This window comes from Catharus ustulatus, chromosome 6 (assembly GCF_009819885.2).
Source record: "Catharus ustulatus isolate bCatUst1 chromosome 6, bCatUst1.pri.v2, whole genome shotgun sequence".
NCBI classification, from domain to species: Eukaryota; Metazoa; Chordata; class Aves; order Passeriformes; family Turdidae; genus Catharus; species Catharus ustulatus.
In genome coordinates this window covers 9894219-9918301 of record NC_046226.1, presented here as the reverse complement: position 1 = coordinate 9918301, position 24083 = coordinate 9894219, and the positions used below count along the sequence as shown (strand labels likewise).

The window sequence follows — 24083 nt, the reverse complement described above, 5'->3', positions numbered from 1 at the left end:
ACTGTGTAGAGTGTTTGGCACCTCCACTGAAAGGTGAATGACCAATTTTCTAGTATATATGTATATGTGTCTATATAATATTTTTTGTATTTGTTGCTTAAAACATGTAGTAGAGATCCATGATAGTCTTAGGAACAGAGTTCAAATGATCTGGTTCTTTAAGTGTGAGATGGTCCTTCCCCTTTCTCTGGTTTCAGAGTTTAAAGCTTTCCATCTCTCTTGCTTAGGGGGTAATAATCTACGAGAACCTGATTGTCAATCTCCTGGCTGTTTCCAGTTTCTATCTAGAATTATGTGGGGTTGTATCGTTCTCTCTGTTGATCAGTGGCTCTTTTCTCTGCAAATTAATGATTTCTTGGAAGCGATTTCTTCTGGGACAACACGTGCCTCACTGGTCTTGGAATTTTGTGTTCTTTGCAATAGCTCCATTCAGTTCAGATCCAAAATATATGGGCCTTACAAGATAAAATTGCTAGCTTGCTTCTGACCATCCGTCTCACCTTCAGCTGTCAGTTGCTTCAAATTTTGGGTTTCAGAGGTTTTTGGTCTGTCTCTTCCTTTTTCCAGCCCTGCTTTCTGGCACTGGCACATGCTCGATGCTCTGCACTGTCTTGAGTCCTGAAACCAGCCCATTATTTTGGTTGGTGTGACTCCTCTGTCCTGTTCTCCTCAACCCCTGATGGTTCAGAGTGTTGGGGACATCTGGAAGCTATGAGCCCACACCAGCGGGTCGTGTGGCAATGCTGGAGAAGGTGACAGCATGGGAACAGTGACTCCACATGGCAGTGGGGCTTGTGGTCTCTCCTTGTGAAATGGGGCAGCCAGTATCAAAGGAGGAGGAGCACTGAAAGGGGAGGAAGGGCTGGTGCCAGCCAGAATGTACATCCTTCAGCTTCTGAGGTATTTTGTTGATTTTCATAAAGGGTAAAGATCTCAGGGTCTAGGGTTTTGTCTCAGGACTCTAACAGGTTACCGATATATCAATGGATCTGTGATTCTCTGGTGATCTCATCAGATGTTTCTAAAACTTTATGGGGTTTGGCCCCAGAGTCCTCCACATAGCCTTGTCTTCCACACAGAGGACTTTTCTTTTATTCCCCTCATTTATTTTTTCCAGAAATCTACCCTTTTCCCAATTAGTCTTCTTAAAATCCCATATGTTTGGGATTAAACTGGTGTGATTTTTGTTTTAATGCTTCAGCATCCATCCCTTAGGTGTGGCCTTCCATAGCTGGAGCAAATGAATTCTTGTGGCTGTTTTGTTGCTTTTCTTTACCCTGACTTACACTGTAAGCTGACAGATAAACTTTAAAAAATTAATAATTCTTTGATTGCTCGGAAACTTTCTCATCCTTGCCAGTGAAGGTTAAAACTACACCCATTGTTGTGCTGGGTGAGGGGCCCCTGACCTTATGCTATCCATTTCTAAAGCTTTTCCAAATTAGGTGCTTGTTTATTTATTTTTTGGAATTCTTTATCTTGTAGTGATATATTCAAGATATATTTACCATTTTATTTCCTAAGCACTTTTGATTTTAATAGCATTTCCTTCAGCAATTCTGCTGACCTCCTGGTTTCTGCATATACACAAATTTGGAAAAGTTCAGTAATGGAGTGTGAACCCTCAGTGTACAAACCCCACCAGATTAGAATCAGTTAATTAATGAGATACTTCAGTTGTTTCCATGATTTAGGCTGTCTTCAGGCACTGAGAAAAATGTTAATAATGCAAAAATATTGTGGTATTTATGTTTTTTTATTTTTATTTGCAGAAATTGAACTCAAATACAAACATAGCCTCTTTCTATCAACATCCTCATTAAAGTAGAGCCTCTCTCCAGTATTCAATGCCTGCATGAATGTCTGTGTATATCCTATAATTATAAACTTCCACTTGTAATTTTTTCTTACTTGGTGTCATTCTCTGCGTTGAAGGAGAAACAACAAAAGGCGGGGGGAAAAGTAGTAATAACATTGACTTCTAGCAAAAAGGGTCATTCCCATCACAAGATGGATAGCTGTGTTAGATCTCCTTAAGGAGTATAAACAATGTGGGGTGCCCTGAGTCTGAGATCACCAAATTAATATTGTCTTTCCTTTTTTGTGTTCTCTCTCTCCCTACCCTCACCCCCAATCCTTTTAGGTCTCTTTGGTTCCCACCCCCTGACCTGTTCTTTTTCCTTCAGACCTGTCTTATTCTTCCCTTTCTTTATTCATTCTCCTCTAAATTCCTTTTCTTGTGTTTCCTTGCTTTGTACAAATGTTAGCAGTGGCTGGTACCACTGCAGTTGGAGTTGACCCCAGTACATATTGTCAAACCTGTACATATTGTCAAATAATCACCCTTAAAGGGTGTACAGTAATTTCACGATTATAAACCGCACCATTTTGACTAAAATTTTGGTCCGAACCCAAAGTGCGGCTTATAATCAGGTGCGGCTTATACATGGACAAAGAACAAAAAGTTGCTGTTTTAGTTTGGAGGACAGGTGTCTGCTGAGAAAGGCAGGAGTTTCTCTTTGAAATGGAGAATGTAAACCCCCTCTCTCCAAATTATTATAATTTTGAAATCAAGGGGCTTTCAGGCAAAAATATGGGAATTGGGAATAACAGTTCTTTTCTAGGGAAATTAAAATAGAAATACAGTACTACAAAGAAACAAACTCCAAACCCTGACACAGTCAGAGTACAACCTGACACCGTCAGGCAGGGTGTTGGTAGCAGTCCCATTAAATGGTGATTGCAGTCCCCTTGCAGTGACAGATGTGGCTCAGTTGGAGCAGTGCTCCTGTAGAAGGTGCAGTTTCCCTCTGGAGGTCCAGTGGTGATGTGGAGAAATCCGGTTTTCCTCTGGAGTCCAGTGGAGAAAGGGGCTCCCTTATTGTCCCAAAACCTCTGTTTTTATCTTGGTAAGAAATGTTGGGCTCTTCCCTCTGGCTGGAGCAACTTTCAATGGGATGCAGTAATTTTATCAGTCACGCAGTGGGACTCAATGGGCCATTAGCAGACAATGACTGGCTGGAGGAAGGATGGGGTGTGAAAAGATAAAGAACAATGCCTTGCCTGGTTTCAATGGATGGCCCATTAGCAAATTATCTGCCATTGAGATAAGGATCACTGTCCCCACCCTCAACAGATGGTGATAGAATAGATACCTTTTATCACACTCTGTATTGTAACATGCGGCTTATAATCAGGTGCGGCTTATGTATGGACAAAAACCAAAAAGTTGCTGAAACCCAGAAGTGCGGCTTATAATCAGTGCGGCTTATAATCGTGAAATTACTGTAATCTTGAGTGGGCCTGAAATTAATTGTGCTTAATTCTAATAATTCATTTTCATAAGCAAATAAAAGCATTAGAGTGCAGTCATTGCTGATTTGCTCCCCAGTTAAGGGCCAAAGTTACTTTCAAATTTACAGGCCCTGTGTTATCCTGAATCCTCCCCTCCCTGCAAGCCCTTGTTTCTGGATGATTTCCTGCACCACATATTGCTGTCTCTGCAGGTGAGCATGCCTTTTGTATGAGAACTAGATAAAGAGACCCAGGAGAAGGTGCAGTTAAATTGATCCTTAAGGCAAGAGCCAGGCTGGCTCTGTAGTACTCATGCTGTACTGTTTTCCTGCAGTATTAACTCCAGAAGAATGCTGGGATGAACTTCGGAGCTGAGAATATAAACCTGTCACTTAAGATTGGTCCTCAACCACAGGCATGCAGGAAGTGTGAGAAGAATAAACAGTATTACACCAAACCTTTCCTTTATACACATGTATAAAGCATGTGCATGCACCCAGCATCTGCCTGCTCTTAGTTTTTTCTCTTGTGAAGGGATATGTTTGAGCAATCTTTGTGCTTGATGGTACTTCCATGAGCATTTCTGCTTTATTTCTGAGTGAGATCAGTCTGGCTCAGCATCATGAATGAGTGTGGCACATTACAACTCTGCCATTACTGATAGATACAGATATATTTAGTGGGCAGGGAAACTAAATGTGAAATCACTGTTTTTCCACTCTGCAAATCAGCTTTTATGCACAATACACTAAAAAGAGGATGTCCCTCAAGCTGCTTTTCTCTGCCCCCTCACATTTGTCTTGAAAGCTCACTTCCATTGTAAAAATGAAGATGACCCTTGGGACCTGTTAAGTTTGGGATCTGATCCATTATGGGAAGCTATTTTAGTATTTATCTCATTCAGAGAGGTGGTCTTAAAAACCTAATTTGTCACACAAGGATTTTTTGTGGGTGAAGCCATCACTGTGTTTAGGGGGAGCAATGCCCTGATAGGGGTAACTGGCTGTTTAGGTCAGGAACAAACCAATTTTCCTCTTATCCAAGCTCTGGCTGCTATAATCTAATAATAGATGGAAGAGAGAACAGAAATGACTGTTTAGATAAGTGGTTTGAAAACAGCATATATTTTAAAATTCATTTTAATCAAGTGACCCTGAAGTGGGCATTTATACTTACTTACATATTTATATATTTAGGTTTTGTTTCTTTTTTTGTTGCCCTGAGGGAGGTTATTTTTTATGAGCACCTTGGTAGCATGTCAAGGTTGAGCTAGCAGGCTAATACACAAAGCTGGCTTCATGCAGCTTTTATGGGGAAACAGCCTTGAGTGTGTCACCTCTGATGCACTTTGGTTTTGAGGCAGCTGTTTCCTTTATTCTAAGGTTTGTTTGTTTTCTGGGACTGTATTTTCATATTTCTATTGCTGTGAAAGGCGAAAGAAAAGAAAGTGTTGAACCAGGGGACAGCTTGAGTCAATAGGTGGAAGAATTTGCTGCTGTGTTTGGTGGAGCCTCCTGCAGTGTTTGTTGGAAGGGTTGGTTGTTTCTTAACCTCTTTGTTTGGAAGAAATGTTTGGGAAAAGCTTTTAGAGTTGCTTTGTGGAAAGTATTTCCATTGAGGAGTTGTGTAGGGATGCCTGTGTGCAGCTTAGCCCCCACAGAGAGAAGGAGATAGCTCTTTACAGGAGGAGAAGGGACAGTTGAGAACTTCAATGCTAGAATTACCTGCCCTCCCCAGCTGGTAAAGGCAGGGACAGTTCAGCATGGTGCTTCCTGCTGCTCCCACATCTGCTGTGGATCATCCTGGCTTGGCCAATGCATTTCACTGCACACACTGGTGCAGATGTGTCTGCTGTCACCTTTTCATCTCGTCTGGTACGAGGGGCAGTCCTGGAGGGTGGCTCTGCTCTAGTTTGTGCTTGTTGCCTGCATTTCACATGCTGTGCTTTGCTAAAGTAGGTTTTCAGCTTTGGTTCTTCCTTTGCCAGTACCTCTGTGGACACAGAGGTGACAGGGAAGTGCTGACTGCAAAGTCTGGTTTTTTTTGGTAAAGACACAATGTGTTCGTGCAATAAGTGCACACCATTTTAATGACATAATGTTCTTGAAACAAAGTAAGTAGGAATCGAATTGTCCTGGCCCATTTAAGGTTACATTTAACAAAAAACTTACTGAAATGGAGAATCATTCTTTATCAGAGACAAGTGCTTTTGAACCCCGCTTCTACATGCAGTATCCAGCTCAGGGCTAAAAGTGAGCCTGACTCACAGAACCACAGAATTGTCTAGGTTGGAAAGGATCTTCCAGATCAAATCTAGGTGTTAACCCAGCCCTGGCAAGCCCACCACTGAACCATGTGCTCTAACAGGAGTGGGTGTTTCATGGCTCAGTAGCTGCAGAAGATGAAGGTGCTGATGGGTGCTGTGGACAGTGCACCTGTAAATTGCCCCAGCAGTGGTGTATTGCAACCATGGAGGCTCTTCAACCACCTGGTTAACTCTGGTGCTGTGAGAGCTGTCTGGTAGTTGAATAAGGAGATTATACTGTTGTTCAGCTTGTTACTGAAACACTTCATACACCCTGGAAAAAGTAATTCTCACTGAACATTGCTTTTCTCTGAAGTCTGTTCTTTGAGGCAGTTCAGAGTTGAAGCTGCACCTGTAATAGTAATTTACTTCAGTGCAAAGTGTATAAAACATGCTGGTTCTGACATGGGAGCATTTCATAAGGATAAATGATTGTAAGTGGGTGTGAGGCAGTATTTCACAGGTTTTTAAAAAGCATGATTTCCAGGAAGCTTAAAAAGAAGCAGGTGTGCAGCTGTTGCTGAATTTTCCTGAGACCCAGTCATCCCATAAGGTGCTTTGGAAATCACAGCTAACATGTCAGAGCTTTCTAAAGATGTCTTAAAAACCTGTGTGTAGGATATCATAATTTGTAGTGCTGCAACAGAAATGAACCTTGTGAGAGGTTTCTTTTCAAACTTTTTGACCTTTTAGTGGTTTGTGGTTTGGCTTTTTTTCCTTCCTTTTTTTTCCCCCATTAAATCTGAACTAACCACCGAAAAGCCTAGAAATGACAGCATAAAGGCAACTGCCTGGGACAGTTGTAAGAGAAACACCTTTTTATTAGAGTGATGTGAGTGAGAAATTGGAAGTTTCTAGACTTGCTTCAAATGCAGTAGCTGTCTGGGCCTTGTGCTATTCAGACTGGTTTTCAAAGTGTCCTTTTGGTCACACTGAGTGCTTGAAAGGCAGGAGACTAGAATTCTCTTTTCTTTGGCATCGTGTTACACGTACAGTGGATCATATTTGCAGATGAGACATTTATAAATTGAATTGGTAAAACTGGAATAGCATCAACTGAAGAGACAAAGTGCACCTTTGAAATCTAATTAGTTCAGTGAAGACCCCAGGCTGGAAAATCTGGCTCTGTTTTTGTCCCATGGTTATTCTGACACACCTAAACATTGCAAACACATCATAAGAAGGGGAGTGGGTTTGGGAGGAATGCTTTGCATGTGTTTATCTGTAGCTGGGAACTCAAGTTGTTGCTTTCTTCTGAATCCTTGCAGGTGAAAGTGATGGTAAGGATTTGTTCCTCTCAAGGAGCACATGAAACGTCTGAATCCATGTCCTTCCTAAAGGTAGACCCAAGAAAAAAGCAAATCACATTTTATGATCCAGCAACGACTGGGCCTTCCAATGCAGGTCACAGAAGAGGTGTTGTTGCTGTCCCAAAGATGTTTGCCTTTGATGCAGTTTTCCCCCAGGATGCTTCACAGGTACTGGAGTCACTCACATAAACCTCTTGAGTCTTCTCTTGGCCACTGCATTTGATTGCCTGAAGAGTTCCTTCTGTTTCTGGGGAATTTTATTTGAATGAGTTGCCTTAATGCCTCGAAAAAGCACGGTAATTAATAGACAAGTGGGTAAATTCTTACATCTTCTGTTTAGTTGAGATGTAAAATTAAGGAATAATAGCTGGAGAGATAGATTTGCTGACTAAATCATCTTCTTGTGCATTCTCTTGTTAGAGAAAGGCACACAGCCAGCTTGAAATCCAGTTTTCCATCCAGCTAGGTTTTAACCCATTTGATGGGACTGAATTAATGTCCTTCCCCACAGCTTTCAATGGGGAATAAACATGTGCTTAATGTTAAACTAAATGCTGTTAGGAGGAAAGGTAAAGCTGACCCCTTGGGATTGTTATACTGGAACATGGAGCTTTTACATTATCTGAACCTTTTCCAGTTTGTTTATTCTGTGATTTTGACTGATTATTTTATGTTGATGGTTGTGCTGATGGTGATGCATGTCTTTCTTTTGGCCTGCAAAAGGGAGCATTTATTCAGTAGTAGCCTCAGACCTGAAATCTGCTGTGCAGACAGGATGGCTGGTCTGAGAGGATTGGGGTCTGCAGTATATTCAGGGAGGTTGCACTCATGGACATCTGATAATTCCTTCTGTGAAAAATCTTTGGTTCAGAAATAAAATCCTAGAACAGCTTTAAAAAAGAAGTAATTCAACAGCATTTGAAGAACTACATCAAATTTGAACTGCTGAAAAAAAAATTAGGGTGAAAAATGCAGCACAAAGCATCCAAGGTGAAAGCAGTCTGTTAATGCTGAGAAAATATGACAAGGTCTAGTTTATAATCCCCTCCTCTTCTCCTTGTTTATTTTTTTGGATATCAGACTGTAGATAGGAAAATACCTATTGAGTCTAAGTTCCAGACAAGCACTAAAGATGGAGAATAGCTTCCCACACACATCAGTGCCCAAAGCACAGGTAACCACATCCAAAAGCTGTTTTTAGATCCTGCATAAGTTCAAACAGGGTCTTTGTGCAGAAGTGTGCAACAGCAGTCTCAGCATTCGTCCAGACCTGGAAGTGAGGTTTTTTCACTTGTGCTGCCAGCCCTGCTGCAAGGTGTCTGGTCACAGCCTGCATGTCTGCTGGTTTTGGCACCAGTCCTTCAGGCTCCTGGCCCTGGTTTGGGCTGACTTTTCAGTTCCTTGTAGCAGGCCTGTTGGGTGGCCTGTTGTGATGTTTTTGGGTGATGTTGGCCACTGCAGCTCCTTCTGTGGAGGCATTATTGCTGGGGGCAAGCTTGCTGCCATGCACCTGCAAACAGAGCCTTATCATTTCACTGTAGTTACATATTTACAGCAGCCCCCTCCCCTGCCCCCAGTTGCTGTACTTAATAGATCATCTTATTGTGTATTTGAAACCTTCCCTGACGTGGATAAACTGGTTTTAGCACAATCAAATATTTTAGCAAGTTCTCTTTATCCATGATGATGTTTCTGCTGGAAGAGGAAAATGTGATACTATGAAATCTTATTCAGGGATCTTAATGCATTTTCTCCAGTATGGATGTCTTTTTAATTCCTGTGAGCACTCCTGAGTAGCTTAATTTCAGTGGAGTTGCTACTATTACTGAATAGCCTTGGCTAAGCTATTATACCAGCAGGAAGCCTGGTTGGATAGCATTCAGTTTGCTACATTAGTCATAGAATCAATATTCCAAGAGAATAGGTTTAATAGAATTGAAAACTATTTTAGGCTGTAGTAGTGTATTTTATTATTTTTTTAAGATAGCATGGTTACTGAAATAATAGGACAGATGCCATAAGAATGGGGAGAATATTGCACCTCAAAAATATTGAGTAATTCATTTCATTGCAGAAGAACAGTAAAAACCACAGCAGTATATGCTCTTTCACTTACTTGTCTCCAATTTTTCTTTCAGGCTGAGGTATGCTCTGGAACAGTAGCAGAAGTAATCCAGTCTGTTGTGAATGGTGCAGATGGTTGCATATTTTGCTTTGGTCATGTCAAGCTTGGTGAGCTCCCAAATTCGTTACAGTTAATTACTATGTCAGTCTGGTAATTACATGCTGTCAACTCCTGGAACAATAAACCTGGAGTATATGAATAGATTAGAATTTCTTTTTAATTAGCTTTGCAAACTTATCACGGTTTATTTCTACACTGTGATTGTAAGTTTTAATTTGAAAAGGTAAAATGTAGCATCAGATTAGCTTATTCAAGAGCAAGTTTATGTAGGTGCACTGTGATGAAAATCAAAAGATCAGAGATGTTTTTAACACTAATTTGCTGTGGGTCTGGCTTACAAAACTTACAAACCTAATTGAATAAATAGTAATGGATTATTAATTACATACTTAGAATTTTTTTCCCTTATCTGTGCAGCACATGGTACATGTAATGTACCATGGTGATATCAGGTGACAATATGAAGACATACTGCCTTGTACAAGAAAGGTTAATTGTGTTTATGTTTGTCTTTTCGTTCTAGGAAAATCTTTTACCATGATTGGGAAAGATAACTCCACACAAAGCCTTGGTATCATCCCCTGTGCAATTTCTTGGCTCTTCAAACTGATCAATGAACGTAAAGAAAAAACTGGAACTCGTTTCTCTATTAGAGTATCTGCTGTAGAGATCAGTGGCAAAGATGAAAACCTTAAGGATTTGTTAGCTGAAGTAGCCACTGGCAGCCTTCAGGATGGCCAGTCTCCTGGGGTTTATCTGAGAGAAGACCCAATATGTGGAACCCAGGTATAATGAATATCACAACATAGATTTTTCTGAGCCTGACTTTCTTCTACTTTTATTTCCTTTTATCTGATAACAATTATGACAACTTTTAAGCCAGTAAAAAAAAATATTGCTTTTAATTTATAAGCCCTTCTCCCATGGTGTACATATTTGTTTCTCTTAGCGCCCTGGAGATTTAGCATGTTCAGCAAAAAATTATTTTAAAAATGCCCCCATGCTAATTTGTCATTTTCTTGTTTATACTCAAGCTTCAAAACCAAAGTGAGCTAAGGGCTCCAACAGCAGAGAAAGCTGCCTTTTTCCTTGATGCTGCAATTGCTGCCAGAAGCACCAGCAAGCCTGAATGTGACGAGGAAGATAGGAGGAATTCACACATGCTCTTTACTCTTCACATATACCAGTATCGCATGGAGAAGAGTGGCAAAGGAGGAAGTATGAATGTTCTTACCATATTGTTTATTTTTAAATGATGTGGTCTTAGTTTTAATAATAATCTGCAATTAACTTAAAACGAAGAAAATGAACTCTCAAGCCAGTTGAGTCACCTTTAACTTTCATAGCTGTGACTAATATCTGGTTTCCTTACAATTAAATATTAATTTGGTCATTATCCCATGCTGTATTCATTATTCTCCTCATTTGAATGCCTTTTGAATACCACATTTGGCTTGAGTCCACACAAGAACGTGATGTACAACTGTTTTTCCCCTTTTTGTTTTAGTGTCTGGAGGACGCAGTCGTTTGCATCTCATTGATCTAGGGAGCTGTGAAAAAGTGCTGAGCAAGAGCCGAGATGGAGGAGGCTCTCTGTGTCTGTCTCTCTCTGCCCTGGGCAACGTAATTTTGGCCTTAATTAATGGTGCTAAGCACGTGCCATATAAGTAAGTGAATTCTAGTCTGCATTATCTTAAATTTGTGGCTGGTGTTACCTGAGAAATGGATTGCATCAATAATGTACTGTTTACCTAATACAAAGTTTAAGAAAATTCTGTCAGAGAGGGGTCTGTCTTCTTTTAAGGTCACTCCTACAGGTACACATATCTGTTCATCTTTTTGTCCGTATTAACATACACACTGGTTTTTAAATGTTCAGCCAATGTGAAAATCTTAGTTAGATGGCCAAAAGTGGTGTATTGGTTTATACTGAATTTAGGTGAAGGGTTGGGGAGGGTTTGATTGTTGAAAAAAGTGACGGGAAAATGACTAAGATGTTTTCTTTCCTTCTCTCTCCTCTTTGTTTCCTGGATTTGGAATTTTTGTCTGAGCTCAGCTGGCTGGACATTAGTGAATAATTGAACTCAAATTTAGCAGAATTTTCTCTTATTTTTGCAAATGTAGAAACTGTACTGAAATTTTGGAAAATTATTGAGTGTTGATCAAGTAGGGTCATCAAGGGTTGTTACTTCTACATGTCTTTTTGGATAATACATCTTTTCAATTAAAAGAAAAAATAAAAAGATCACCATGTTGCAGAAGTTTAGCGGAAGTGAATATTTAGGTGTGTTCCTTTGTGGAGTGTCTCTGACAATTTTTTGTCAAACACACCTGTGGGGAGTCCAGCTAAAAGACAACAGTCACACTGTAAGCACACTTACCAGAACTTGGCCTTCAGTCCTTAAACTTAATTGCTGCTTGTCTTAACAACAGCACAAAGTTATAATGCATTATCAATCATGTCATTTCACGGATTTTATCTAGTGCTGCATCTCAAGCAGGTGGTTTTTTCTTTCTGTATTAGGCAGAGAGATATTTTCCTCAGGGTACTTGCTAGGTTTGTGTGTGGAGTAGAGGATAGATGGGTTAGAATAGGGAAGGGCAGATTCTCAACTTGGTTAGCTACTGTGGTTTAGTGACCAGACATGACAGGAGTTCCCTCAGGCTGGAACTTCTCAGTGAGGGCAGCAGGAAGCCAGGAGCCTTCTACTCCAAGGAGCAGTGGGGATAGATGTCTTGGAGACCAGCGGAGGACAAAATGTCACTTGTCTTGTCAGCTTTACTGTCCACAGTGGAGGCTTTGCATCACCAGGAAAGCCTCCAGGGATAAATTCTGCTTCCTTTTTGCTATGTCAGAGAAGATCACAGGTGGCAGAATGGAAAGTACATTAGTTGGGGTGATACTTGTATTTCTGGTATCTAACATGTCTGTTTAGAGATTTCATACCATTTCTGTTGACTTCTTTTATTTTTGATTATTAAAAGTGTTTGCATAGAGCTTACAGAATGTAACTATCCAGGTACTAAGTCTGTTCAGCTAAAAATATGGCGCTCATAAGGTCTTTCGGGTAGTATGACCTAAACCTGAGAAAACTAATTATCAGTCAATTGGTTAAAAATTTCCGAAGCAGCAAAATGACCGACCATACTGTAAATACACAGGCAGATAAAATATTGAAACCTTTGTATATGTGTACATTTAGACACATTATAAGTGTGGTCAATAACAGAAGCATATTTCTTATCTACATGTACCATGCATGCATGAGAGTGAAAGCACAGTTTGTGGTATAAAATTCTGCAAAAAAAGGTGGTGGTTTCTTTAAATAATCCTTGTGTTTTCATTTTTTGCACAGGGACAACAAGTTGACCATGTTGTTGAGGGAATCACTTGGGAACATCAACTGCAGGACTACTATGATTGCACACATTTCTGACTCCCCAGCCAATTATGCAGAGACTCTCACCACAGTTCAGCTTGCATCACGAATCCACCGCATGAGAAAGAAGAAATCCAAGGTCGGTTCACAAAAAAGCAGAAATTAATTCATTTGAAAATTAGTTTTCCTAACCTCTCAGTAGGGGAACATGGGATTTCTTGATGGTAGGAAGTAATACAAAATGCATAGAATCTCAGGAGAGGAATTGACAAATGACTTGGCATGGAGCCATCGTCCTGCCCCCAGTCCTTAATCCTGAAATTCCCTTCTTTTTGTTTCAAACACGTATTCTTTCTTTGCTTACATGTGGAAACTATCTCAAAAGCTTCTATCAGTATTAATTAAAGATCAATAGAGGAGGAACAGAAAACTATTGAGGAGAAAGACAATGCATAATATTTAATGGAAATTATCTGAAAAGGTGTGATTGTTATATTATTACTAATACAGTAAAATCTATGTAGCATGTTATTTTAATTTACCCTCCCCTCTAATATTTTCCCACTAGATGTAGTTGTGATAGTATACACAAAGCACAGAGTATATTGCAACCTGACCTTTTAATCACTTACTGTACATGTATATACTTATTTACAATTGATACCAATAACTTTTCTTGTCATTTGCAGTATGCATCCAGCTCATCTGGAGGAGAGAGTTCTTGTGAAGAAGGACACGTCCGGAGACCGCCCCATTTGCGACCATTCCACCCACGAACTGTTGCCCTTGACCCTGACATTCCAGTCCTGAATATATCCAGTGATCCTGATTATTCCTCCAGCAGTGAGCAGTCTTGTGACACTGTCATCTATGTTGGTCCCAACGGTGCAGCTTTGTCTGACAGGGAATTGACAGATAATGAAGGTCCACCAGAGTTTGTTCCCATTATCCCGTCCCTAAATAAGAAGAGGAATAAAGACAATTCTGCTATTGGTAGGAGTTCTGACAAGGACCATTTCAAATGCAACACTTTTGCTGAACTGCAGGAAAGGTTAGAGTGCATTGATGGAAGTGAGGAACCCATGAAATTTGCTTGTGGAGAAATCTCTGTTGGGTCCAACTGTAGTCCTGTTCCTGGAAGTACAGAAAATGCACAGTCTAAGTTGATAAAGGAAAAAGTATCCTCTCCTTCTGGAGGATTTAAGAAACCGATTCCACAAGAAACTGCATCTCCCAAAAAAGGACATAACCTTCTTTTCCAGGCTGTTACACCGAGGGGTAGCAATGGCAACTGTCAAGAAAATGGCACACCTCACTTGAAAGCAGAGCTTTCCAAGCTGCAGAGCAGAGCTGACAACAAAATAATGGACTCTATCCTAGAGGGGGAGAGAGAGACAATCACTGATTCCCTGCAGACTTCAAGGTGTAGCCCTTTGAGAAATCCAGAGCAGAATAAGGCCACAGCTGAATGTGTCACTAAGGAAAAGTCCTTGTATGTGAAGAGACCCCTGCCAAGCCCAGCACCTCCCCCTCCACAGCAGAGAGAACACTCCCCAAGCCCCAAAGCTGAGAATTTGGAGCTGGACAATAGCAACACAGTTCGGACTCCTCCTGTGGGAATGAGCAAACAGATGGGAAACAAACCTGAGGAGAACCCTTTAGGAAGCACATTCCTTTTTGGTGGCAACACCCAGAGTCCATCAGGTGCGATAGAGGTACACAGCTTCAGGTCAGCATTCCGAGGGAAATGTTTTGATCGGGATATACTGACCACCACAGTGACTTTGCAGCAGCCTGTTGAGCTGAATGGAGAGGATGAGCTTGTTTTCACAGTGGTGGAAGAGCTCTCTATTAGTGGAATTATGGATAATGGGAGACCTTCCAGTATCATTAGCTTTAACAGTGACTGCTCCCTTCAGGCCCTTGCATCAGGTTCAAGGCCGGTCAGTATTATCAGCAGCATAAACGATGAGTTTGATGCTTATACCTCACAGGAGACTTCTACTGGTGTAAATATTGACATTGTTGTGCCCTTTGCTAAGGATCCCTTTACCAGCAGCAGACGTTCCTCCATCAGTTCATGGCTTAGTGAAGTCAGCATTTGTACAATTGAAAGTGATGGAGCCCAGTCCAGTGACAGTTTTGTCGCACAGTCATCTTACAACTGTAATAACTCTGAGGAACCCTTCAGTTTGGACTCATCCCATTTATGTGTCCCCCTGAAAAGTGCTCTGAATGACAGTGGATTTTGCTTCTCTGAGCTGGAGAGTGAGAGCTTGAGTTCCAGCAAGCTTTCCTCAGGCAAAAGCCCTCAAACCTCTGAAACTACCAAAGCATCTCAGATAAAAAGTGCTTTTTGTGTCACTGATCAGCCAGTAAAAATTAAATTTAGTAATTCTCGTGATGCGCCTGTGATAGAAACAATACATTCTAGTCTTCCTAGGAAAACAAAAACTACCTCTTCTCCAATCCACAATAATACTGTCCTCAGCTATAAAGAGCTGCAGAATCCACATGGTATATTTGAAGATCCTTGGCTGTTACGCTCCGATTATCACTTGGAAGCAAAACCTGCAGAGTCACTGCTGCCTCCAAAACCTCACACATTTGGTACTGAGAAGCAGCCAGAAAAAGCTGCCCAGTGTTTTGGCACAGCATCCAGGCCAACAAAGTCACAGACTATGCTCGCCTGTTCGCAGAGGGTTGTGGATGGTTGTGAAATGGCCTGCAAATCCTCCAGCGGAGCTGCAAAGAAATCAGAAGTTGTGATGAAGATGCCACAGCTGAAGAGAGGAGCCACCACGCTGGGAGTGATGCCGGTGTCACACGCTAACAGTACTTTGCCGGAGTCTGTCACCCGAGGGAATTCAGATGCTCCCTTGGTCACGGGCAGCTTGAAATCGTCCCTGGGAAAGAAGAACACGCCACAGAAATCAACCATGTTGCCCAGACCAGGTGGGCCAACACCTCCAACACCTCCTGTACGTAAATCGAGCCTGGAGCAGAAACCTGTTGGTCTGGGTAACGGTGGGGGGAAAGCCTCTGGCCTGGACTTTGCCAGAGCTGCCACGCCAAAGGCTGAAGACGAAGCAGATTTGCGATTGAAAGCTGGCTCTTACTTTAGTGAAAGTGCCAGCAGCAAAATGAACTTGAAGGGTGACCACTCTTTGCCCAAGATGACATCTAGCTTAAAGGTGAAGGCATCAAAGAGTGAAACTGTGCACCGATACGGGAGCCACATGTCTCTGGAGAGGTGTGACAGCCTGACATCAGTTGGATCCAAAGCCAGCATGGTGAGGGACAGCGGGAGCACTGGCAGCAGCCGGGCAGGGCGCTCTGTCCCCAGGCTGGGGGTCCCTCCTGTTCCTTCCAGTATGGGTTTGCCACTGCCCTTCACCACCCCTGCCCCTGGTAAAAACAGCCAGGCAAAACCCACAGCTAACCAGAAGGTGCAAGCCAGTGGGAATAAAAACCGGGGCCTCTCTGCCAGCGGGTCAAAGTCTCTCAGCTCCTCTGTGAAGTCCCTGGCGCAGCCTGCAGGGAAGGGCTCTGGCGTGGCCCCCGGTGGGAAGGCAGCCCCCCGAGCAGTGCAGCCTGTCAGCGGCAAACCAGGCCGCGGGACCATCATGGGCACCAAGCAGGCCATGAGGGCGGCCAACAGCCGCGTCAACGAGCTGGTGTCGGGCGGCTCCGCCAAGGCGGGACATTTCCGAGGCTCCACCGACTCTGACAGCGGCAACGACAGCGGCATCAACCTCAGCGACGAGAAGTCACAGGTGCCGGTGCTGCCGTCTCCCTACAGCAAGATCACGGCACCGCGGCGGCCGCAGCGCTACAGCAGCGGGCACGGCAGTGACAACAGCAGCGTCCTGAGCGGGGAGCTGCCCCCAGCCATGGGGAGGACGGCTCTGTTCTACCACAGCGGGGGCAGCAGCGGCTATGAGAGCATGATTCGGGACAGCGAGGCCACCGGCAGCGCCTCCTCGGCACACGACTCCATGAGCGAGAGCGGCATGTCGTCACCGGGTCGGATGAGGAGCCTTAAATCCCCCAAGAAACGATCGACAGGTAAGACATGAAGGGGCAGATGGCCAAGTGTTCGCTGGTACTCCAGTGCGTCCTGAGGATGGAGGCGTTTTGGGGCATCTTTGACAGACAGGAGTGGAGGAACTGAAAGCAGAGAGGTGAACTGACTGCATGTGCTTGTGTGTGCATGTGTACTGCTGTGACAGCAGCTACTTGTCATTTATTTAACTTCAAAGCTGCAGGTGTGACACAGGTGCTGTGGTGGAGAGGGCAGGAGAGGTGTGGGTGCCCTGGGGTGCAGCAGGTGGCTGCCGGCAGGTGGGGGACATTCCTTCATCCCTCAACAGGACCTGGACCAGGGTGGCCCAAATAAGAGGGTGTATAGGGAAAAGTGAGGTGCTGGGTGAGTGCTGGTGAGTTTTTGTGAGGATTGAGTGATCCTGGAAGAATGGTGAGAGAAGGGCAGTGAGGGAAGGAGGAGCTCTGCTGCTATTTGTCTGTGAGGGAATGCCAGAGAGACCAGCTAGGACTGTAGTTTAGAAACAAAGGAATGGGCCAGGAGGGGAGAAGAGCATTTGTGAGTTAATGAGGATTGCCAAATGTGCATTAGATTACCCAAAGGCAAGGCTTGGAGCAGTAGGGCACGTGCCTGAGATGCAGTGACTCTTAGGCTAATGCTACCAGCTAATCACAACATTATTGTATTGCACTCTAATAATATTTATATTAAGAAATTTTAGGGGGTGTGTATGGGCACTATAAGCAGTAGGAAACTGGGAGCGTTGGTTGGAAGAGGCGGCTCTGGCTCATTGTGTGTGACCACACCAAGCAGAGGTGGGCATGTGGGAGCCAGGTTGCCTTTCCTTCCCTCTGGTGCCTTTCCTTATTGCTTTCGCTGCTGCTGCTCATGTAAGTGCAGCTGCAACCAAGCGTGTTTGTAGTCAGCTTCAAAATCTGGCTCATAGGATTGGGTCTACAGTGTTCATTTCTCAGATCTAAGTTGAGATCTCAGATCTAAGTTGATATTGTAAAGAATCCATGGCAACCAGTGCCATGTAGATCATGACCAGCAGCCTCCTTCAGCAACCTGGGCATACTGACTGCTGGAAATAACAGTAGGAACTAAAATCAGCAATCTGCTGGATCTGAACTTCTGGTTGGAAAGTGGCAATTACTGCAATCCCTGGAGGATACCCACGATGATCAGTTCAGGCAGTAAAACCAAATGAATGAAGTTGATCCATTGATCTCATGTTGCTTTCTGATCAAGGAAACTGAGTTGCTTCAGCAAGTGATAAATTATTTTTGAAACTTAGTGCAACATTTGCTGTACTTCTCTTTCCATAGCATATCAGCCTCTTAAACCTTTCCTACAAATCAATATTAACAGCTGTATAAGTTGCACACATATTGAGAAGGCATTACCCACTGATGGATTTGTATTTGTTTTTGCCCCAGGAAATACTTATAAGGTCTTTAAAAATGACAAACTATTTCTTTTTCCAGTTGTAATTGCTCTATATCAGTAAATTATGTATTACTTCTTTGGAGTGCTGTAGACTTTGAGAAAATAATGTGTTTTATGCATGAAATGCGGTTTTACCAGGAAATACATTGAATATTTCTTATGAGAAATGTTTGGTTCAGACCTATTATTGTTCTAAAATAACTGTAATCTTTGCACATTATTTGATATTGTTGGAGTAGTTTATATGACACCAGACTCTGTTGGAGTCTCTGGATTTAAGGACAGATCCTACTCCCATGTATGTCACTGTAAACCTGTCCCCTTATCCTTCTTATAACTTCTTTCTTGGAGAAATGACATTGACTGGCTTGTGCAGTAGGAGATGAAGTTTGCCTGCTTATTGCATGTGTTTGGCCACATCTGTTTGGTGTCCTCCTCAGAGGGATCTCCTGTCACCAAAGCAGTTACAGGATCAGGGTTAGAGTGTGTCTTCATCCCACAGGACTGTAGTGGTGTTTCAGGCTGAATGGATTGGGCTTGTGAGAACGGTTTTGTAGAAGTAAAGTCTTCCCCTTTTGAAAACATTCCTGTTTTGTTCGTGTTACTTAAAAAGCAGCAAGGATGTAATTAAGAATGAGGGATGTTTTTCTTAAGAATATATAAAGCAGGTAACTTTTGGGGTATCAGCGGAGGTGTTTTGCTTTGGGGGTGCCTGCTGGGATTTTGTCTTCATTTTGTGTTGAAGTTCATGACAGGACTTATCTGACAGTCTTAATTAACTTGCACTTACCTCTCCTGTAGAGGTCTCAGCCCAGAAGTTATTTTGGCAGCGTTGTCTTTTGAGCAGAGCTGTGTTCTTTGTTTGATGTGCTCCCTTTAGTAAGAGCAGAAGAAACAAGACTCTTCACCTCTGAGTTAGTTTTTAATAAGAAGAGGCAATTAAGTACTAAATTTATTGTCACCAGTCACTTAAACCCTTCTTATACTTACTGCTACCTTGTATTACTTCAGCTTGTTTCTGGTGGCTTTCATCCCTCCTCTTCTTAGGAATTGTTAATGCAGGCTTGTTAATGTTGCCTGACCAGTTCTTTGCATGTACTTATGCTTCAGACATACTGTACTGTAAAGGTCAGGTTTTTAGAGAATGGTAAGAGACTTAATAATCACAAAAACACCCCTCTGGGCCCCAGAGTGCCAACTCTTGCAATCAAAAGCATCAGCATTTTTGGAGGCTATAACTCAGTCTCTGCTTCATGAAACTTGAACCCTAGCAGAAGCATAATGGAGCAGTATGATTTTCTTGGAAAATCTCTTAGTATTCTATTGAAGGCTCCCAGAATTGCTGAGTTTTGTCATGCACTGAGCTTCTGGGTGCTAGTGTAAAGGTGTGAGACGTCTCAACGTTAGAGGTGCTCAAGTTGCAGCTTGGTTGGTGCCTTCTGAATGCCTGTCAGTCCCACAGAGTCACTGAAAACTGCTGGTATTTAGCACCCTAAAATAGCAGTAGTAGTTCTGGAGGGAAATGATTGAGCTTTGCAAAGATGTAATACAGTGACAGAGATCCTAGATAGCCTTGCTTGGCTTTAACTGGAAGAGCAGATTTCCAGATGAGTAAGCCATTATCAGTATTAGTTCTTAGATTATTCGCTATCTCACTGCCTTTTCAAGGTAATGAATACCATTGTAGTCCACCAAAGAAAAATCAATCCAGACAAAATATTTCTGCAAGGAGATAATAAAGCACTGATGTTCAGACATCTGCTTTGGGAGAGGAACTGCTGTTGTTCCCATCTGGGAACCAAGTGAAACCTACTTTGTCAAGGCAGTAACTCAGTTAGCAGCCTGAGGGTATTTTAATAAAAGGAAAAGATCAAGAAAAGCATTTCTTGCTAAGTATGCTGAGAACCTAGATCTTTCCTTAATTCACTGCAGTAAGTTCTGCAGCATGTTAGTCTCTTAGAGCCTGAGAAATGTTTGTTTTTGTATTTTAGGTCTCCAGCGTCGCAGACTGATTCCTGCACCACTGCCAGATGCTGCTTCCTTAGGAAGAAAACCCAGTGTCACTGGCCAATGGGTTGATCTACCACCTTTGCCAGGCACTTTGAAAGAGCCATTTGAAATTAAAGTTTATGAGATTGATGATGTGGAACGATTACAGCGACACAGACAAGAGGAAACTGAGGTCAGCACATATTTTACAACTGTAGACAACTTAAATTACAATATACAGACAAAGTCCTTGCTTGAATGCCAGAATGGTGTTCAGGAAATTGAGTGCAATTAAAGTACTATAATTATTAATTTTACAATTCATATGTTGGGGTACCCTTAACACAGAAAAAATGATTACTGTCTAAAATTAATCGTGGCTAACATGACTGATGGTGTAAATGGAAGTTACCAATGAACACATTATGGGAAGACTTCATAATCCCAGCCTGGCTGGTGGAACCTTACAGCCCCCCTCAACAACAGGGTCATTAACTCTTTATGTAAATGACAGGATTCTATTAAATCAGGGATATACTGAGTTTAACTTACTTGTAATTGGAAAACACTTCAGCTAATTCTATTTTAGAGACCAGAATTCTATGTTCTACTGATGCCTTTTTCCCCTTTCTTTTGTAATAGCCTTTCCAGGATGTTGAGAAGGTAGGAATGCTTTTTAGAAAATAAGAATTCATGTTTTGCTATTAACTGTAACGCTGACATTATCATTAGGCTGTGTTTATGATTTTTACTAGTGGAAAAAAAATTTACAAACAGTAGGAATTTCAGAATTTATTAAGAGATGTTTGCCAATTCAGAGAAGTGCAACAAATGCTCAAGTGATGTAGCTTGCAGTTCCTCTAGATTAGAATCCATTAATGTAAACTTCAAATAAAAAGACCCCCCAAAAACCCATAAAAACCCCACCAACTCCACAACCAAGTAAAATAACCCACCTGCTCACCCTTACAAGTAGTGAGCTGGGAGCAATTTTTGTCAGACTCTTATGGGCCAGCTCACAACAGGAAAATTCATGGAATGGTCTTTCTGTGTCTTAAAAGGGTCTGATGTATTTCCATACCAAGCTGAAGATACTGGAGAGGCGCCAGCAGCGAATCAGAGAAATAAAGGCAAAGCACGAATTTTTGAAGGAAGAGTTGGAAGAGACGAAGTGCAGGTTGATGATGGATCCGAACAAGTGGAAAGAAGACTGTAAGTATTTTGCAATAACAGTGGTATCATCAGCCTCTAACAGATTTTCAGTATGTCAGCAGTCCCACTGCAAAATTTAATCACTTGATATGTTGCTGAATTGAGTCCTAAAATACTCTATGACTCAATCATGTTTCTGTAATACGCTGTTTGAACAGAAAAACCACCCAAACCAGCCAGAACATCAAAATAGTGCTGTTAATATTAAATATGATGTTTTTTAATATTAAATATATACTCTTTTATTATTTGTCTTTCCAAAGAAGAAAAAAATTGTTTCCATATCTATGCTATAGCTGGGAAATTGAGGCATGAGATTTGTTCCCAAACTGAGTGCTGTGCATAACTGAAGCCTCAAGGCAGAGTTTTGCATCTGCTGAACAAAGGGGGGAAAAAAAATCTTAGTTCAAGAGAAAATACACTTTACCATATTGGCTCCTTTGTGATAGAATAATGTTTTATGATAAGCTGTTTCTCTTACTCAGTTCTTTTTTGTCTGACAGTTGAAGTGGATCCTGATCTTGATAAGGAGTCACAGGAGTACCTGGAGGCACTGGAACAAGTGACAGAAGAACTGGAGCAGTGTGTTAATCTGTGCAAGTCACATATCATGATCGTGACGTGTTTCGATATCGGGATAACCGATGTGCAGGATGGAGCGAGGGAAGTGGAGGTTTGAAGAGAGGTTTTTCAAGGGACTGAAGGAAGTGAAGCTGGAGTAGTAAAGGGATAAAGTAGCTGGGAAGTGAAGGAGGAAAGGTGAAGACTAAAAAGCAACAATGAATGTTGTAAGAGAAAGAAACAGCTGAGGAATGGGAATGTTCATAAATCATTTGGTGCCTCAACGTGACCTGAGCTGTACAAAGATAAAAGTAGGATCAAGTCTTGCTTCTACCAGAGGGAAGTGAAGAAGCTTAGTACAAACCCTGATGTTAATTAAAAAAACAAACAAACAAACAAACATGAAATGGAAGTGCCTTTAAAGTTCATTTGATTTTCATTTTTGTATTTGGTGCTAGAATTAAAGCCAGCAAACCTAAGGAGATCACAAAATGTATTCCTACGAAATATTTTATACTGTATAGTGTATTTATGACTATATGTAAAAAAACAAACAACATTGTAGCAAAAGCAATAAGTAAATTATGTTTTCATACCTGAACTTGCCTTCTTGTTTCATAGAAAAGCTGTTTTATGTAGCAGAATTAAAATTGTATTATAATTGTTTTCTTGGTTAGGGTTCAAGATATTTTTATGAACATTTATCTATTGAAAAGGAGTATTATGGCATTTTGAGATGATTGTTTTACCTTCAGGTTTTGTATTATTACTTTTTCAGATCAAAATAAATGTTTGTTTTCCATTTGATATATACATATATAGATATATATTAACTGCTTACCTACTTCCTTGGTTACTAACCTCACTTTTCACAGACCTGGTCTCTTTTGGAGTTGTAAACTTAATGTGAGGAAGTCTACAAAGGGCACTGTGGTTAGTTTTGGTTTTCTTTTTTCCTCTCTGACTGCAGGAATTGAGAATTATGTTTATTACCAAAACCATAAAACAAGCAAAAAAAAGGAGCAAAAAGTTTTTGTAAATGTTAAGTTAGGTCCATATTTTTATATAGTTTTGACTATAAATATAGCATTTGCATTTTGAACTTTTAAGACAAATAGTATATCTTTTTACAGTTTTTCTAAGGAAGGCAAACCCTCAGGATCAAGTTTATACATGCTGCATGAGATTTGTGCTTTTTTGAAGGAGGCCACTTAAGTGTGGAAACTATTGATAAATTGTTGCCAAACAAATACTTTTGAAAAGGTTTAATAGTGTATGTAATACCACATTTCATAATGAATCATATTTTCTAATCATCTTCCTTTTTATGGTTTTTTCAAATCCTTTGTATAAATATGTATTATAACAGCTTGCTTCAGTTTTTATCTGTGAATAAAAGATACATCTATTGTTACCAGTGCTTTTTGCTTTGTATGTGATTTTAATTTTCAGAAGAGGGAGGAATTCTTCGGTACACTGTGTTAAATGTCACATTGCACTGTCTCTTTGCCCAAGAGGTGTATAACTGGGAACAGAGTTCTGACATTCGTCATCCTAAACCAATCAGGAAAGGGAGACAAAACACCAAAGGGTGAAATAAATAGCAGTGATAATACTTATATTCTCTTAGCACTTGATAGTTTACAGAACAAAGACCTGTGGCTCACATATGGCTCACATACTTGTTTTCCCTGATGAGAAAAAGCAATTAAAAATAGGTCTGAAACCACAAGAAAAAACAAGGAAGGGGAATCAAGCCCTGGGCTGCATAGGTCCATGATGGCAACCTGCTGCATTAATTTGTGTGTGGCACTGCTGTGTTTGCACACTGTTTGTGATGCTGTTTGTGGTTGTTTGTGGCTGGACAGCAGCTGTGCCTGGTCCTCAGCTCCTGCTGCAGGCTGGAGCCTCCCCAGGCAGGGCTGATGTAAAGCTTGTGCTTCTTCTGACACCACCTCCAGTGTTTTCCAGCCATTTGGCCAAAAGGCCAATAAATGGGAAGGTTTCCCCTCCCTCTTTCTCTCTCCTTAGTAGGTCTAACAGCATGGCATCCATGCACTGTTTTCTTACCCTCACAAGAGGCCTGTGAGGTGGGGTAAATTCCCTCCTCCTCATTCTGCAGCTGAAGAAGTGGGAGAGTCAGAGTTTGATGCTTAAATAGCTTTTTGACTGCATGGGTTACCGAGTGCCCTTCTTTATCCCTCAGATTTATCCCTGGAAAAGAGTGCACCATATTTGTTTACTGATACTTGGCACTGTGTCTGGTTGTAGGCAAGGGAATATGGCATCTAGAATTTCTGGAGGATCCCTTTGCTGATACCCTTGAATACCAGCTATATTTACTAACTTGTAA

At 41.6% G+C, this 24083-nt stretch overlaps 1 protein-coding gene across 4 annotated transcripts in view; it reads left to right on the top strand.

Annotated features, from left to right (window-relative positions):
• KIF26A (kinesin family member 26A) overlaps positions 1-23144 on the top strand; it is a 93777-nt gene extending 70633 nt beyond the window's left edge. For 2 of the 4 annotated variants that reach the window (XM_033062935.1, XM_033062932.1), the window contains 11 exons: positions 6868-7077; positions 9048-9141; positions 9618-9880; positions 10129-10312; positions 10602-10761; positions 12451-12613; positions 13164-16542; positions 19960-20150; positions 20600-20620; positions 21019-21169; positions 21673-23144. In XM_033062935.1, the coding sequence (XP_032918826.1) occupies positions 6868-7077; positions 9048-9141; positions 9618-9880; positions 10129-10312; positions 10602-10761; positions 12451-12613; positions 13164-16542; positions 19960-20150; positions 20600-20620; positions 21019-21169; positions 21673-21848 (4992 nt within the window). In that variant the 3' untranslated portion in view covers positions 21849-23144. The remainder of the gene's footprint in view (positions 1-6867; positions 7078-9047; positions 9142-9617; positions 9881-10128; positions 10313-10601; positions 10762-12450; positions 12614-13163; positions 16543-19959; positions 20151-20599; positions 20621-21018; positions 21170-21672) is intronic. The other 2 variants (XM_033062936.1, XM_033062933.1) reach the window with 1 other exon arrangement.
• The last annotated feature ends 939 nt before the right edge of the window (positions 23145-24083 follow it).